At 44.9% G+C, this 17,791-nt stretch overlaps 1 protein-coding gene across 3 annotated transcripts in view; it reads left to right on the top strand.

Moving 5' to 3' along the window:
* LOC121553384 (Golgi-specific brefeldin A-resistance guanine nucleotide exchange factor 1) overlaps nucleotides 1-17,791 on the top strand; it is an 85,077-nt gene that overhangs the window by 52,122 nt on the left and 15,164 nt on the right. For 2 of the 3 annotated variants that reach the window (XM_045211607.1, XM_041866451.2), the window contains exons 6-32: nucleotides 39-147; nucleotides 582-642; nucleotides 3,749-3,803; nucleotides 5,753-5,900; nucleotides 6,457-6,665; nucleotides 6,786-6,957; nucleotides 7,642-7,853; nucleotides 7,944-8,042; nucleotides 8,177-8,371; nucleotides 8,604-8,799; nucleotides 8,942-9,079; nucleotides 9,199-9,287; nucleotides 9,423-9,625; nucleotides 10,241-10,364; nucleotides 11,079-11,204; nucleotides 12,632-12,714; nucleotides 12,902-13,138; nucleotides 13,272-13,365; nucleotides 13,453-13,629; nucleotides 13,889-13,953; nucleotides 14,151-14,274; nucleotides 14,466-14,537; nucleotides 14,662-14,756; nucleotides 14,949-15,102; nucleotides 16,492-16,717; nucleotides 16,938-17,095; nucleotides 17,309-17,555. In XM_045211607.1, coding sequence (XP_045067542.1) covers nucleotides 39-147; nucleotides 582-642; nucleotides 3,749-3,803; nucleotides 5,753-5,900; nucleotides 6,457-6,665; nucleotides 6,786-6,957; nucleotides 7,642-7,853; nucleotides 7,944-8,042; nucleotides 8,177-8,371; nucleotides 8,604-8,799; nucleotides 8,942-9,079; nucleotides 9,199-9,287; nucleotides 9,423-9,625; nucleotides 10,241-10,364; nucleotides 11,079-11,204; nucleotides 12,632-12,714; nucleotides 12,902-13,138; nucleotides 13,272-13,365; nucleotides 13,453-13,629; nucleotides 13,889-13,953; nucleotides 14,151-14,274; nucleotides 14,466-14,537; nucleotides 14,662-14,756; nucleotides 14,949-15,102; nucleotides 16,492-16,717; nucleotides 16,938-17,095; nucleotides 17,309-17,555 — 3,868 coding nt within the window. Of the gene's footprint in view, nucleotides 1-38; nucleotides 148-581; nucleotides 643-3,748; nucleotides 3,804-5,752; nucleotides 5,901-6,456; nucleotides 6,666-6,785; nucleotides 6,967-7,641; nucleotides 7,854-7,943; nucleotides 8,043-8,176; nucleotides 8,372-8,603; nucleotides 8,800-8,941; nucleotides 9,080-9,198; nucleotides 9,288-9,422; nucleotides 9,626-10,240; nucleotides 10,365-11,078; nucleotides 11,205-12,631; nucleotides 12,715-12,901; nucleotides 13,139-13,271; nucleotides 13,366-13,452; nucleotides 13,630-13,888; nucleotides 13,954-14,150; nucleotides 14,275-14,465; nucleotides 14,538-14,661; nucleotides 14,757-14,948; nucleotides 15,103-16,491; nucleotides 16,718-16,937; nucleotides 17,096-17,308; nucleotides 17,556-17,791 lie in introns of all 3 variants that reach the window. The other variant, XM_041866450.2, reaches the window with a different exon arrangement.

A 17,791-nucleotide genomic window follows, 5' to 3' on the forward strand; every position in this document is an offset into this window, starting at 1 on the left:
CACACTCACACGTACACACACACTGTCTGCCGTGACAGGTCCTGAGGACTTTGCTGCTCACGCCCGTAGGAGCCCACCTGACCAACGAGTCTGTGTGCGAGATCATGCAGTCGTGTTTCCGCATCTGCTTCGAGATGCGCCTCAGCGGTGAGTTCTCTATCTCTGTAATTCTCCCAGTGATTGATACACCTGGAAAGAACTGCTTCTAGTCCACATGCTTTGCTAGAAAGGCACTCTAAGCTGTATTTTATGAAGCTTTTCCAGGGAAAAAATACATTCAGCAACTCGTAGATATGAACCCGATTCCTACGTTAAGCTTCCATGGCCTCGGGTCCTCCATCACACCAGCCTAACATTATGATGAGCTCTCCCGCTCAACTCCAACTCTCACCCCTCCAGACCTTCAGCTCTTAGTGAACTAACACCCTTTACCCCTCCCCCAGTCCCTGAGATGTGCATTAACAGAACACCCTCCTAATCCTGGCCAAACACATACAGACAAGAGGTCCCAGCCTGGCCTCTCTCCTCTTGTCCTCCGGGCTCTAATGGCACCTGCCCTGTTTGTTTTGCCCTCTCCACAGAGCTCCTGAGGAAATCAGCCGAACACACACTGGTGGACATGGTGCAGCTGCTGTTCTCCAGGTAACGGGGGTGGGGTGGGGTGGATGTGTGTGTGACAAGCGCAATCCCCCCCACCGTACACTGGGACTGGAAACCTTCAGGAAATTAACTTCCAGTTTGTCTATAAAGACCCATTTCTATTAGGTTATTGGATTAGAGCACCTACCCAGAAACCACTGGGAGGGAAAGGTGTAGAATTAGGGCTTACTTCACTGTGCTCTGTGTAAATTGCAAATCTGTTTAATTATACAAGTATGGGACTTTTTCATTTGAAGATAATTTAGTAAATTTAAACTCCAAATGAAAATCCCTGTCCTTGTCATCAGACCTGCGAACCAATGTTTTTGTAAACAACAATGGTAAACTGTAGTGTAGTGGTACCTAGAGAAGTGGGTATACTCTAATTTTGCCACAGAATTCCCAAACGGCCTTCCCGGCAAAGGAAGGGGCCCTGTGTGAAAACAAAGTTTGTTTTCCTATAGATTTATCAGGGTTTCACTCTCAAAATCAAACTTTTTTATTATGTTCTAAGTCTACAACAATTCTTAAACCACATCAGGAGACAAATTTTTTTAGGTACTGTACAATATCCTACATGTGATGGCAGAGTTTGCAAAATAAATGCCCTCCCGATTGATACAAATCATCACAATATAATTTTGACAGGGTAGGCTTACTTCAGTCAACATTAAATTTGGGAAGGTTTTTGGGGAAATCCTTTAGACATTTTCATTCAAACAGCCCATGATGACTGAATTGCGCATCGCAAAGATTCAACCAAGACTTCGGACCAAACTTTTTCAATACCTTGTTTGCATACACATTGTTGCCTTAGTTATTAGCATTTACTGGTAGATATAAGTTGAAACGTCTTTTCCACCTACCGTACCGGCTACCAATGTCGTTCTTCTGTGAGCTGCTCAATGCAACAACCAGTTGAGAGCTGCGTGCTCTTGCTGCACACAGATGATATTCCACTGAAACTAGGCTACCGGTATGTGTGTAGCGCACGTGAATATATTTCACGTGCTTTGCGTTTGTGTTAGCTACTTTGTGCATGATTTTTCTATTGTACTAAATAATTGATAGGCATATGTCTCCACTTTGATACGCATCAGTGGGGATTAAGAAGTGAGTATACACAATGCCCACTGCGTATTTCCTCCACTACACCACTGATGTTAAAGCACCAATGATAATCATTCAAGTTTTTTATACTAAAGTCAGTTTACCATCTATTGGTGATGCCTTGGAAGCCTCAATAGGAATTATCATTAAATACATTTAACATCCTCAGCAACACTTTGCGTCTTAATTTTCCTCTGCATTCAGAGGTCACTGGTTCACTAATGCAATAACATGTTTTTCTACTGACATTTAGCATAGGGTGGCAACACATCGCTCCCTCAGCTCCCGTACATTAGACTTCCAGTCACATCGTCTCACAGACGAGGGGATGAGCCTGCAGAGCGCCAGACTGTATGATCTGCATATAGATGAAGCGGAGCGTCTCCCCCATAAACACACACACAGAATTAGAATGGCCATTAATCCCTGCCAGAAATGATCAGAAAATCATCCAGAATAGAGTAGTCTCATTCTCTAAATGTATTACGCCTCCCCCTCGCAACCGCAAGAACAAACAGAGCTCAATATAAAGTAATGGTGTAATTCTGTCTTGGAGGCGCGTGGATCTCAGACGAGGCTATTTGATGCAGGATTTGTTAAAAAACATGGTGTTGTCTTTCACAATAAAGCCAGTTGATATCACCAAGTCACCATCAGCACGTTCTTAGTCCATTTGTGTCAGTGCTGGGAGTTGTGTTACGCACTGTACCAGCTTGTTATCATATTTCTTACAGCTCTGTTTATTGGTTGTTGGATATTGAAATGGAAAATAATGACAGCCATTGTAGTAAAAGGAGGCATCTATGTCCGTGGTAAAAAGATGTAGGCCTATTACTAGAACATCCCTTTTCACAACATGCAAGTACCTTGAGGATGCCTATAACACCACACACACACACTATCACAGCCCTCATTTGTCGGCGTCTTTATTGGCTGGCCAGCCCCCCTCTTGTCCACGGCTCGTCCATAATAAAGATGTGAGCGCCTTGGGCATAATGAGCAGCGGATCTCATTGAGTGCTCAGGAGGAGGCTTAGATTGCCTGCTGAAAGTATTAGGGATGTTAATCTGTTGAACCCACAGATCATCCAATAATCGAGCTTGCAAGACAACACTCTATTAACGCGGGAGTTAACGTCAGGGGCCCGTCTCCCCCTGTGTGTGTGTGTGTGTGTGTGTGTGTGTGAGACAGCCAGTGACATCTCATTCGCCGCAAAGCCCAAGAATCTACAGAGCACAGGGCGCTCAGACAATGTGTGATGAATACAGAACATTACGCTGCACAGCTCATCTAATCAAGCCACTGAGAAGCTGATCATCTGGGTCCGGAATGAAGATGTAGGGCCCTCCAAGACAGATTGCTTCTGTCAGCCTAGTGCCTCATAAGCATTGTTCTCTCTCTCTGTTTTATGATTATTTTCATGGAATTTTGGTTAGTTCAAAAAAGTACTTTTGTTACGCAATTGTCAACTTGTACACCAGCTGTTTCTCTTCTACTGTCTGCAAGCCTTTGAGAGATTTAATATTATTTCAGCTAAGATGAACAACAATTTCAGGGTTCTTTGTCCCTGCTTGGATATTGACATACGAGGTTACACAATACAGATTTTTTTTCAGTGTGGTCTTTATGAACATTCAGAGTAGTCGCCATGTTAGTCTAAACGGTGTTATGCAAGTAGCTACTTCCCTTGGCGTCACAAAGTTTGCTAGGGCTTAAAGCCATCTGTGCTCTCGCTCTGCATATTCAGTGTGCAGGTTGAAATGAAAGTGACTCATCTTTAAATATCCTCTGCAAATGGACAGAAATGACTGTGTGGATATCAGGTTTTCATGTCACCTCACGGTGGCTGATGAATGAATTACCTTGAATTGACGGTAGAGGTTGAGAAGGCACAGGGGCTCAACACAGAGGGAGGAGAGGATAGGACAATTTATCACATACCTACATTAATGAATGTATTTGTCAGATAATTGACATCTATTTTCCCTTTTTCTTCCAGACTACCCCAATTTAAAGAGGAGGCCAAAAGTTTTGTGGGTGCCAACATGAAGAAGGTAAACTCAAATTAGGCCTAGTTGTTGAATGTGTCACTATCTGGCTATGACTAATTTGCTTGCATCACCCCCTCCCCTTGTCTCCCCTGGTTCCTGTCATCCCCATGGTGCTGTGAATAGTCATTGTACTCTGCAGGGATGGCCACCGCAACAAACCCTCTATTGGTTCTGATACTGCAGAGTGCATGAAGTATCCAACAGGGAAAAAGTAAACCTTTTTTGGTCTCTGCTCCCTCACAGCTAAAAATAAAAGTGTCTTTACACAATAATAATATATTGTCTTGTGGTACAGGGTTGAAACTGGATACCCAATATGCCCTTTCCTCCCTCTGCTTCCACCCATCAAGGTGGCGTTCTTTTCCCAATATCACCTCTGTCTCATCATATGCTGCCTTTTATTTTCTTGTCCTTGTTGATTTTCTTTGAGTTCCTCCTTTCAAACTGCACATTTGCCTGTGTTCCCTCCCACAGATCCCATCCTGTATCCTGGACACACAGGATCTTATTTGTGCAGAGCAGCCTATAAACACCAATCAGAGGGGCTTAGAGAGGGTACTTGATAAAGACATAACTTTCAATTGGCTCTCGGCTAGTGCATTGAAATGGGCCAGGATAGCATGGCTTTCTGGAGTGAATGCATGAAGGCGCATTTGAGGGCTATTTCAGCATTTTCTTAGAACTTGGGTTTCAAGGAATTTCATATTTCCATAACAAATATTTTACATCCATTATTAAAATTGTTTATCCCACGTAACAACTCAATTCAACTTAATTTAATGGAAAATAAATGTTGGTTAATGGTTTCAGGCTGTATGACAAAATAAGTTACTTCTTCTTTTAGTTTTTGTGTTCATACCCATTTGTATATTTGCATTGTGTAGCTTAAATTGGACATTTCTGGTTTTAGCCTCATACCACAAAAAACCCCACATAAGTGGCACTTTTGTTTCACAATCGTACCCCATCAAACCTAGACTCCAAATGTACAAATACAAATATTAATGGGCACCAGCTTGGAGCAGTTCAAATATGAAGCCTGCCATTCTGTCTGATTGCCTACCCTTCACTGTTTTGTCTGCGCATTCTTGAATGTCTTCGTATGGAGCCTGAGCCCCCCCCCACCACTTCCCCTTCCCCAAACAAGCCCATCCCTGGGGAGTTTGCATGGTGCTCTGTTCGGACTCCCCCATGCATCACTGAGTCTCTTGTCTGTATGCTGCTGCTAAAATGTCATCCATCACTAATCACGGGCACCTGCCCCCTTCTCTCCTGAGGCTTACAATATCTTGTGGAAAAACAAACGAGTGCAGGTAAGGAGACTCTGGTGACTGTTGGAGAATGACCATCCTTCCATTCCTATCCCCCGTGCCCCTCCTCCCCTCTTATTCAGAACCCACTTGCCGCCCCCTTTTTGAAGATTCATACATGATGCGAAGGGGTCAAAATTGTTACAATATTTCTCTACCATTTTGTAGATGCATTTATTTGATAGATGTATTGATTTAGTTAGATGATATGTACAATGTAGAGTACACAAACAAACCCATGCCATGGGGTTAGTTTGTAGAATGAAACAGATCTTACTGTGTGCATTTTTTGGTGGTTGCTTGAATTTGTTTCTTGTGATTTGTCATTTTTGTTGTAGGGTCTTATTCACCCTCTTACATATATTGTATCTTGCCATTGGGGGATTTGCTGAACAGGATGGAGCATGTGGCTGCATTTTTGTGTATGGTGACTGTCTTGTGTTTGTCTGTCTATTACTTTCTGTTTTAAGATGGGCATTGTCCAAATGTGTAAATGATCCAAAAGGATCCTATTGCCTTTAAAAGTCCAACCTGATGCAATACCCTCGTCTGTACAATGTGATATTACAACACCCCCTAGCCAAGAGCATACTCAGCGGTTGTGTGTGAATATGTGAACTGAGTGTGTTGTACCGGTTCCAGCTAAAGATGCGTGCTGGTGGGATGAGCGAGTCGTCAAAGTGGAAGAAGCAGAAGCGCTCGCCCCGGCCCCCCCATCACATGGTACGAAGCGCCTCGGGTGGATTGGAGCAGGCCCCTCCCACCACCCTCAGCAACAACAACCTCTCTGGTGAGACCCCATCTTCTAAATATCTTTTCATTCTTTTTTAGATCGGAGTTACGAACATCTTTTACATTTTATTCGTTTTTCAGACGGCATTAGAAACATGATAGTGGGGATAGACATAGGAGGTGGTACATTAAGGAAGGACAGTCGGCCGAGCAGAGGCTTGGACCCATGTCGCCGTGGGTGCAAATGTGGTCAGAAGTCGGGAGCTTGACTGCTATGCCACACTCCAGCACTTCTATGATCTATAAATTAACTTTTGATCTATTATTACTACCACGTTGTAATAACCGGAAGACCGACCATTGACCGAACATATCAATGCATGCCACGCCACATCAATAACAAATGCTTCCTTAGTAATGACCAAATACCTCTTCGGTAAATATAATCACATTTGGTCCAGGGGGGCTTCATTTTATGTCTTATCAAACTTAAACCTCATAGATATATCAAAGTTTATACTGTCATGCACTCTAAAGCGGAAAAATGTATATTGCATATCTTCAACAACAACAAAATCTGATGTAGGTAACCATGGTCTGTGTGTGTCTACCAGGTGGTGTCCTGTTCATCGAGCAGGGTAGTTTGTCTGTCCCAGACAGCGTGGCCTCCTCCATGTCTAGCCCCACAGACAGCGGCCTGGACACTTGCTCCAAAGCCACCTCCAGAGAGGACCTGACAGACCTGGACCAGAGCAGCTCCGCCGCCACCACCCCAGGCACGGCAACTAGCCCTTCCACAGAGCCTGGACGCCTGGACACTCAGGTCAGGGGGGGACACACAGACACTGGAACCAGCTATGTTGTCTTTCATTTTGTGCATATTTTTTGTCTCTGTTAGAGCTCATTAATGTTCATACACTGATGTTTCTGTTTCCGCTACCAGTCTGAGGGGAAGCAGGTGGATCGTGCCCAGTCAGCCTCGGTGGAGTCCATCCCTGAGGTCCTGGAGGACAGAGATTCTGTGACGGAACATTCAGACTCAGCCTCAATACACGACATGGACTACGTCAACCCACGAGGAGTCCGCTTCACACCACAGCAAACACAGAGAGACGGTGAGGATGGTGAGCCCTCTCATCACCACCACCACCAACCAGCGTTCAGTTTGGATTTCACCATGCCTCAACCTGTTCCACTTTGCGTCTCGCCCTCTGTCTCACCTTGTGTCTCCTTATGTCTTCTCATGTCTGTTCATATGTATCAACACGTCTCACCCCATGTCTCAACCTATTTCCCACAACTTGTCTCTGCTTGGGTGTCCTTCAGTCTTACCCATGTCTTATTTAATATCTCATGTCTAGGGTTGCAAAATGCAGGTAACTTTCCCAATATTCCCCGGTTTTCCAGAAATTCTGGTTGGAATTTACCTGGAATTACGAGGGAATAAGCAGGAAATCCAGGATTCTTCCAACCAGGATTTCTGGGAAACCATGGAATTTGGGGAAAGTTACAGAAATGTTGCAACCCTACTTGTATTTGATGCCACCAGAGGGCTACACTACAAAGCAGGATCAAGGCGTTGCCTAAATTTTGTGAAACAATCTTATTGACTCAACAACCAAAAACACATTTATAGGTTTAGCTTTCTTATTGAATCAGAAAATCAACAGTTATTTCTGGTTATTTATCGAAGTTAGCTGGCTAACCCATTGATCCTGCTTTGTAGGATACCCCTCTGGAGTCTCACCCTATGTCCCCAAATTATGGCTTTGAATAATTTCCTGTTATGTTTCTTCCAGGTGCGGCTCTCATCCCCTACGGTCTGCCCTGTCTGCGAGAGCTCTTCCGCTTCCTCATCTCGCTGACCAACCCCCATGACCGCCACAACACGGACGCCATGATGCACATGGGCCTGCAGCTGCTGACCGTGGCTCTGGAGGCGGCCCACATCGCCCCTTACCAGTCACTGCTGGGCCTGGTCAAAGATGAGCTCTGCAGACACCTCTTCCAGGTACTGTACACCACAGGCTTGGTGGGGAAAATTAGCCTTCTATTGTGTCTTCTACACAATATGACATAACTAACATGTTTTCTTTTTCAGTTGCTAAGTGTGGACCGTATGAACCTGTATACCGCCTCCATACGAGCCTACTTCTTGCTCTTTGAGAGCATGCGAGGACATTTGAAGTTTCAGCTTGAGGTATTTGTAGTGTTTCTTTTAATTTGTTTTCGATATTGTCACACAGTTGTTTGCACACTAATGACTAGTTTGACACAACCACACGAGTCGTTGTAAAACAACCAACTAAACCGAATGACCTGGGTTGTGTGCAGATGTATCTGAAGAAGCTGATGGACATCATCACGTCAGAGAACATGAAGATGCCTTATGAGATTAAGGAGATGGCCCTGGAGGCCCTGGTGCAGCTCTGGAGGATCCCCAGCTTCGTCACCGAGCTCTACATCAACCACGACTGTGACTTCTACTGCTCCAACCTGTTTGAAGACCTCACCAAGCTGCTCTCCAAGGTGGGAACTGGGACGCCTGCTCTTTGGCCACTGTCACTCCGGAGATCTTAGGGTTTTATTTACTTTCAAAAAATCTGCATTAGAAGAGTGTCAACTGTCCCATTCAGTCAAGGCTTAATAGTTTATATATTTCAATTTGATGCATATCATCATGCTCCATGCTTTACATTTTCAGCGGAACAATGTTCTCTTTTGTTGACCTATGGTGTGTTTGTATCATGTTGTCTTGCAGAATGCCTTCCCTGTGTCTGGACAGCTCTACACAACCCACCTTCTCTCACTAGAGGCCCTACTTACTGTGATTGACAGCACTGAGGCCCACTGCCAGGCTAAGGTGCTCAACAGCACCACTCAGCAGGACCAATCAGCAGAAACTGTGTTGGCGGAAGGGGAGGGCTCAACCAATGACTGTGTAGACACAACCACAGGTATGCAGATTTCTCTCAGAAATGTGATGTACTTTCTGCTATGATAGTCTCATACTAGAATGGGCTTTGTCCATCATTGACTATAGTTGTATCAGATGTGGATAGAGGGGTAGTCATTAATATTTTTCTCATGTGGTTATAGAAGCGAGCAGGCAGGTGAACAGTGCCAACGGTCAGAATGTTCCAGAGGCTGACAGCGTGCCCCTTCCACCTACCAGCGGGCACCTGATGGCAGAGAAGATGAGACTGGGCAGACAAGACCAGGAGGAGACAGAACCAGGTAGGTTTGCTTTTACTAACCAGTGGTCAGGTCTCCTCAAGAACTGGGTTAGCATTTCGGTCTATAGCCATGAATGAAATAGAATAAAAGTGAAAATTGTTGTATATATATTTTTTCAGCTGAGAAGAAAGAACCGACAAAGCCTCAACGCTTCTCGTCTTGTTTACCTGATTCTCAGGAGCTGTTGGACATCAGAAATAAAAAGAAGGTATGTTTTATGATTTTGTTGTATATCTGTTTTAAATAACTTTCATTGCCGTTGAACGGCGTTTGAGTCTCAAGTTAGGATTCAACGCTTTGTGTCTTTAAGGTGAAGTGATAGTATTTATTTGTATGATTACAGCTGCTGAACTGCGGCACAGAGCAGTTCAATCAGAAGCCTAAGAAGGGCATCCAGTTCCTGCAGGAAAAGGGTCTCCTCAGCAGCCCCATGGACAACAACGAGGTGGCCCAGTGGCTCCGGGAGAACCCCCGCCTCGACAAGAAGCAGATCGGAGAGTTCATCAGTGACCGCAAACACATGGAGCTACTGGACAGCTTCGTCAAGTAGGAGTCTTCTTATCCTTACCCGGCAGCGTGATGTACAACCAGTTGGTTTTAAAACAATACTATTTTCTGGATCTTCTCCTTCATTTAATTGTACTGAAACTTGGTTTTGTCAGTTACTAGTGAAGTAATGAATGGTGAAGCAGTGAAATGTGTTTACTTGAACCCTAGGAGTTTGTCTTCAATCCCTAACAATTAGTGCATACAGTTGTGTACTGCATTTTATGAGTATACAAAACATTAAGAACAACCGACATAGACAGACCAGGTGAAAGCTATGATCCCTTATTGATGTCACTTGTTAAATCCACTTCAGTCAGTGTAGATGAAGGGGAGGAGACAGGTTAAAGAAGGATTTCTAAGCCTTGAGACGACTGTGGGATGCATTGGCGACAACATGGGCCAGCATCCCTGTGGAATGCTTTCGTCACGTTGTAGAGTCATGCCCTGACGAATTGAGGCTGTTCTGAGGGTGCAACTCAATATTAGGAAGGTGTTCCTAATGTTTGGTATACTCAGTGTATGTATAGTTGTGTAAAGAAAGACCTGACAGGAAATATACTTAAAAATAGAAATATTAGTGCTTTCTACTTATTCTCCCATTCCCACGTGCAGCACGTTCACCTTCCAAGGACTGCGTATTGACGAGGCGCTGCGTCTGTATCTGGAGGCCTTCAGACTGCCAGGAGAGGCTCCGGTCATTCATAGACTTTTGGAAACCTTCACAGACACCTGGCATGTAAGTCAGCTGCCTTACCCCCTTGAAAGGATTTCTCTCTTGTTCTTTCTCTCTTGCTCTCTCTCCCGCTCTCTCTCTTTCTCTCACACACACACGCATGCACTGGGGCACACAGAGGGACACACACACTTCTTCCATTACCGCATGGCAAGGCAATCCTTGCCACCAACTGTCCCTATCCTTTTCACCAACTGTCCCTATCCTTGCCACCAACTGCCCCTATCATCAGGTAATTACGTCCAGTGGAATGCCGACCCAGATCTGAATCAAGGACAGGGACATTAATCACTCAAGTAATTAGGGGAATAGGAAAATGTAGCAGTGCCAATGGCAAGGCTGGCATAACAGGGCCAGCCTGTTGATCGAAGGCATGGGGGCTGCTCCTTAAATAACCGGAGAGGGTCGTCCTCGTGACCTGGAAAGTATTCCTAGTCATTTATTTTCATAGTCTCTCTCCCATATACAATCACCTTGAATGAGTTTACAGATATTCTTAATGCACACGCGTGTCTTTTTCCACTATTGAGCAGTCATGCGTCGTGACTTCACTTTCAGCAGTCAGAACATATTTATTTTTTTGGACGTTATGCCAAAGGTAGTTATATTGATGAGTGTGTATCTGGAACTATAACTGAAATAGTACCTGGAACTCAGCTGTTGATGTAGATATTGATGGACAGAGGGTTATATTAGCGTGTTCCCCTGTGTGTGTAGAAAGTGAATGGCTCTCCCTTCATGACCAACGACGCGGGCTTCGCCTTGGCCTACGCTGTCATCATGCTCAACACAGACCAGCACAACAACAACGTGCGCAAGCAGAACATCCCCATGACTGTTGAGGTAAACACACACAATTTATTTCCCATGAAGACGCATCACAATAAAATATGATTTATTTGTATTGAAATAAAATGGAAAATAACTTACTATACTTACCATTTTTAAGTTTTCTATTACCACTACATATTGTCTTATCCTAAGTTGAAATTCTCAGAAATGCACCCATCACCCACATATGTTAGATATGATTTCAATCACTTCATATGAGAGCTTTTGTGCCATGCAGTGATGGGTTTTGCCAGAGACCCTGTTAAGACCCTTTTAGACACCCTACATTAGTATGTTGTACTAGTTCTTTGAGACCCTCTGATGGTCTGAAAAAGCCGACCTCCAGTAACAGCTGTGCCCAGTGGTGGTCTGTGGGATGAGATCATCCTGGTTAGTCATGTGAACAGGCGACAGGGGTGGGAGAAGTGAGCGGGGAGTGGATGGGAGGGGGGCGTCCTCTGCTGTCCTGGCTCCCTCTCTGTGTGAGTGACAGCGCCTGAAGACTAAACACAAGTCTCATCGGCAGGGTTCTGAAGAGAGCGCGGGTGGGCCACAAACACACACAACATTTTGTTTGAAGTAGTCCAAGTTGCCATTTTGGAATTATAAGCTGGAATGAGAGCAACTGATTTTTTTTTACCTTATATCTTTCTAGAGGGCAATGAAATGCCTACTGTTCAGTTTACTGGCTGTTTACGGCACAGTATATCATTTGAGATTAAAGTCCTTACGATGTGATGTCTCCAAGTGTCATACAAATGCCACGATATGATATTCTGTGGGATAAAATGGACTCGGAGCATCATGGCAAGATTCTATTGCTCTGAATTGTGCTATCAGCTACCGCATAGCACAACATTGTAGCTCCCCAACAAAACCTTCAGTGTGGAACAGCTCTGCTCTCTGGATGTCAGTCCCATGATGACTTGGCAGGCAACACGGCCAGCTGCTTTGTCTGTGGCGGCTATTATTACCGTCGTCTGCTCCGCTCTGGGGTGAAGGGTGGAGGGGGATTGGTATGACAAACACAACCCTGAGCCTGTGGCCCCTGAGCCCTCATTGTGTTTATTTCTCTGTCTGTCCATCCCACTGCAAAGCATCTCGTGTTTCCCCTCTGCTTTACCTGCCATCAGCCAACAAGGAGCCTTGATTGGATCAGTCAGCACACGGTGGATGTGTTTATTCGCTGTGGCTCTTGGCCTTGATCCTGTATGTCTAACATCACACATAACCGTGTTAAGTGACACATACGTCGGTGAAGCTCCTTGGCCCCCACCGCCTTAATTGGTGGACACTCAATTAGCAAGAGCATTGCATGCCTAAGGGTTGGATACCAGAGCCAGGCTAGCTGGCAGAGCTCCGCAATGATTGATGTGTTGATGGTGCCCTGATTCCCATATTGTCAGTATTAACAGTCTTTCTTTTCCCCCTTCATGTAGCAATTCAAGAAGAATCTGAAGGGTGTGAATGGAAATACAGACTTTGATCAGGATATGCTGGAGGACATCTACAATGCAATCAAGTAAGCCATAGTCTTATCTAGATCTTATATAGAAATATTTGTGACGTACACACACACACAAGATTAAGAAAATCTATCTTATTTCAAGAGAATATACTACTCTGTTTTTTTTCAGGTCAAATGAGCCACCCTAGATGATCAGGGTTACCTTAGCATTCACACACTCATGGTATTCTCTGTCCTGTAGGAATGATGAGATAGTGATGCCAGACGAGCAGTCCGGCCTGGTCAAGGAGAACTATGTGTGGAGCGTGCTGCTCCACCGGGGGGCCACCTCCGAGGGGGTCTTCCTCCACGTGCCCGCCGGCAGCTACGACCACGACCTGTTCACCATGACCTGGGGGCCCACTATCGCCGCCCTCTCCTACGTCTTCGACAAGAGCCTGGATGACACCATCATCCAGAAGGCCATCGCTGGCTTCAGGTACGCTAGGCCTCCCCAGGGGGTTCTGGACCCAGCGCTGTGGTTCTGAGGAGATGCTGAAGAAGCATCCATTGGGGAAAGCAATGAATGAGAGCGAGTCTTGATGATAATCTGCTTGTCGCTCTCCTTTTAGGAAATGTGCCATGATATCAGCTCATTATGGATTCAGTGACGTGTTTGATAATTTGATCATCTCCCTCTGCAAGTTTACAACGCTCAGCAGCGAGGTAAGTGCTTAATTTCAAATGTGGGAATCTTTTGCATTTCACCTACTAGAGTATTCTAAGGTGTTCCACTGGATGTGTTCAATACAGTCAGTGGAGAACCTGCCCACAGTGTTTGGGAGTAACGGGAAGGCCCAGGTAGCTGCTAAGACTGTGTTCCACCTGGCCCACTGGCACGGTGACATCCTGAGGGAGGGCTGGAAGAACATCATGGACTCCATGCTGCAGCTGTTCAGAGCCGAGCTGTTGCCCAAGGCCATGGTGGAGGTCAGAACTGCTTCTTTATTAATGGCAATAGTCATGGACAGGGACAGGCGTAACCAGGATAGGCTGAGTGGTTTTTCATGGTCCGGAAAAACAAATGGCCTCAATCTTGTTTGAGTACCTCTGGAACACTCAAACCTTCCATTCATTTTTCTGGGTGAAATGGGTCTATGTTTGAATTTGGGTGTTATACTGCCACCTGATGGTATAAAACCAGATATAACTTCCATTTTGTGGCATTTGTTTGCTTATGTCCATACAGGTGGAGGATTTTGTGGAGCCAAATGGAAAGATATCCCTTCAAAGAGAAGAGACGCCTTCAAATCGGTACCAGTCACCTCACAATCATGTCACACAATCTGTTACGCTCAAATAGCAGGCTGATATCTTTGACTTGTGAAACCTCTGGGAGTTTTTCAAACATTTAAACCCAGTTCCAGTAATATTGTGAAATGGGTGGCTATCATTAAACATGAAATGTGTTTTAAAAGTATTTGACATCTCTCTGCCTCCCTCTCTCCCAGGGGCGAGTCTGCGGTGCTGAGCTTTGTAAACTGGCTGACTCTGAGTGGAGCGGAGCAGTCTGGTCTACGTGGGCCCTCTACTGAGAACCAGGAGGCCAAGCAGGCAGCAATGCTCTGTATCAAGGTACCAGAACTACACCAATCACCTCTCATCCTACTGCTTTCTCTCTATCACACTCATCCAAATAGCCTCTGGTGACGTTATATTTCTATGGTTCATATAGTGCAGATTTTATTTATTAATACATTTTTGTGGCTTTTTGTATACACGGTCAGTCTGGTATAGTGATTTATTACCTGTCACTCCCCCGCCAGCAATGTGACCCAGAGAAGCTGATCACAGAGAGTAAATTCCTGCAGCTGGAGTCTCTACAGGAGCTGATGAAGGTAATCATAAGAGTCCAGGCAAATATTGTCCAACTAAACGTGATTGGCTGAATATGAATTTCTGAAATACAGGAAGTATAAAATGTTATAGTATTGTTTACTAAGAGCTGTTTCTTGTGGACAGGCTCTGATCTCAGTCACACCTGACGAGGAGACGTATGATGAGGAGGATGCTGCTTTCTGCCTGGAGATGCTGCTACGCATCGTCATGGAGAACAGGTACAGCAGGAGGGAAGAAACGGTGCAATGTTTGCTTTGAGTCGGAGAACAGTGTGATCGCCCGTTTGTTTTGTCCCAAGTCCATTAGGAATTACAGCAGTCAAATCAGCTGTTTGAACATCAGGCTTTGTCTTGTGTGTGTGTGCCTGTGTGTGTGCCTGTGTGTGTATTAACTTGCGTGCGTGTGTTTAGGGACCGCGTGTCGTCTGTATGGCAGACGGTGCGGGACCACCTGTGCCACTTGTGTGTCCAGGCCACAGAGAGCTGCTTCCTGGTGGAGAGGGCTGTGGTGGGCCTCATCAGACTGGCCATCCGCCTGCTGCGCAGAGAGGACATCAGCTCCCAGGTACACACACACACACGAGAGGGGAAACCAAACTATCTAGGAGTGCATCATTGCTTTAATGCTGTCAAACAGATAATGCAGAGATGACGCAGGTTTTCTGACAAGTGATAGCACTGAGTGATTGGATGATTGGACTGTTGATCCAATGAGATTTACATCTGATGGTCACACACACACACACACACACACACACACACACACACTGCTTTGTTAGGTCAATGTCCTTTAGCCATTGCAATCGGTCTTATCTGGCCTAGTCTTAACAGCAATTATAAAGGAGGCTTACATTTGTTATATAACAAGTGAAAAAGGATGTTTCATGTGATAGTTGTTTGCTGGTATCAGATGTTTAATGTTCTCTGGCTTAAATGCACACGATGAACTACCTATCAGTATTCTTAGTCTGTGTTGATCAGTGGGACAATTTAATTAGCCAAGTCTTTACTGATCTAATCTTTTTTTCCAAGAGGGACCTGGTTTCTTGGTGACCTGGCCTGTAACCTAAATAGCCTTTATTATGTGACTGTCCTATTGACCTTGAACTGCTTTATCATTGCAGTTTCTCGCGATTGCTTGAACACTTTTCTCAGCAATGTAAAGAAAATAGGAATGTGATCTACTTTATAACCCATGGGAAACCAAACAAGTCCCTAGTGAACACTTTCATATGTATTTATGGATTGATTGTGAAGGAGTTAAAAACTCCCAGTTATGCAAAAGTGGGTTTACATGTTGGTTGTAAAAACATACTATTATGGGAGTGATTTGTTATTAACCGCAAACATTATTATATATATATATTTTTATGCTTAAAAAAATATGATTTATGTCTTATGTACAGAGTTGTCTGCTGTTTTGCAAAAAGTGTCTTGTGATGGAGAGTTGCGTCTACTGTTTTGCAAAAAAAGTGTTTAGCATTTGCATTGGTGTGAAAACAAGGAGAAATGACTGTTGTGCAAAAAAGGTTATAGTTTTGGCCATGCGGATCCCAGTTTCGCTCACATGGATCACATGGTGTTTAAGAAATCGAGAAAAACTAAATGGAGCATCAACTTTTGCTCCCATTTCTTCTATAAGGTCTTTAATTGGCTTTCAGTCTGATCTCTAACACAGATAGACATTGTTACAGCCAACTAATAGTGTATTCTCCTTCTTCCTTTTCTGTGAACTGGGGCGATAAGGGCAAACATCTTATGTTGCAGGGACTTGAATCCACAACGTGCTTGTCACAAATCCCACATTAGTTAGTCTAATCTTCTTTTCCATTCAAATGTGCAGTGAGACCTAGAACAGTGAGACCTAGCGGAACAGTGAGACCTAGCGGAACAGTGAGACCTAGCGGAACTGTGAGACCTAGAACTGTGAGACCCTCTGCCACCCTATCTCTAGGTGCTGCTGTCCCTGCGTCTCCTGCTGATGATGAAACCACACGTCCTGGCCCGGGTTAGCCGGGAGGTGGCCTACGGCCTCCATGAGCTGCTCAAGACCAACGCTGCCAACATCCACTGCACAGACGACTGGTTCACCCTCTTCTCCCTAATCGAGTGCATCGGGGCCGGGATCAAACCCCCCGCCTCCTTCCAGGTCACCTCCACCAGTCCCGACATCGACACAGGTCAGCCTCTTACACGCACACCATCACGTGGAATGGTAGCCTACTTTGTTGGCCTTAGCTGCTGAGAAACCATACGATCACCTAGTTTACGGTCAATTGTATTGACTTTATACAAACAGCTCAGATGTTATATAACAGAGCACACATCCACACTGTTAGTGGTGTGTTTTAATGTCTGGTAAAATGTTGTTTCAATGTCCTGTTTCCACCTTTGTTCCAGGTGCCCAGTCGGACAGTGAGCTGTCGTCCCATCACCACAGTGAGGTGAGTCTGGACCGGGGCTACACCTCCGACTCTGAGGTCTACACGGAGCACGGAAAGTCCAGGATGCCCCGCTCTGTCACTGACGTGGACGTGGCCAGCAGCGGGTGGCTGGTGGTGAGAGCCCACACAGTCTCACGTCACCTGCACACACTTTTCTTTCCAGTGTTCAGATGATCAACTCCAGAGATCTTCATAGCGTTAATACTATTTTACGCTGTTTATTGTGGAAGGCCCCAGAGTAATAGTAAAGCTTGTGTTATTTTGTCATATCAATGTCAGTCAATGCCTCAACATACGGTACATCTCACACAGTGTTTATATTGGCAGGTTGGTAAAGATGACCTGGACATCAACAAGGTACCAGCCTCTGGCTCCAAGCCCCTGCTCAACCCTCTAGTGAACCAGTACAGCCTGACCCTGGGCCAAGACATGGGCTTCCACGACACCAAGTCCCTCATCAAGTGTGTGGAGTCCCTCTCCTTCATAGTACGCGATGCTGCACATGTCACCCCTGAAAACTTTGAGCTGTGCGTCAAGGCCATCCGGGTGTTTGTGGAGGCCAGCCTTAACGGAGGTACGACTTCCTCTTTCATCACTTCCTGTTGACTGACAAATCAATTCCTATTTCTTTGAGGTCCATTTTATATTCAGTCTTTTTCTAAAGTGTTTCTTGTTTTTTTCATAACAACTACAAATCTTCCAACAATGAATTCGGCATTGTATTTGCGTTTACATCAATGCTGTTTTCCAAGCTAACACATGTCATCAAACTATGTTAGAGTAATTCCTAAATTAAGCTTTGATAGTTCT

The sequence above is a fragment of the Coregonus clupeaformis genome, chromosome 37 (assembly GCF_020615455.1).
Source record: "Coregonus clupeaformis isolate EN_2021a chromosome 37, ASM2061545v1, whole genome shotgun sequence".
Lineage (NCBI taxonomy): Eukaryota > Metazoa > Chordata > Actinopteri > Salmoniformes > Salmonidae > Coregonus > Coregonus clupeaformis.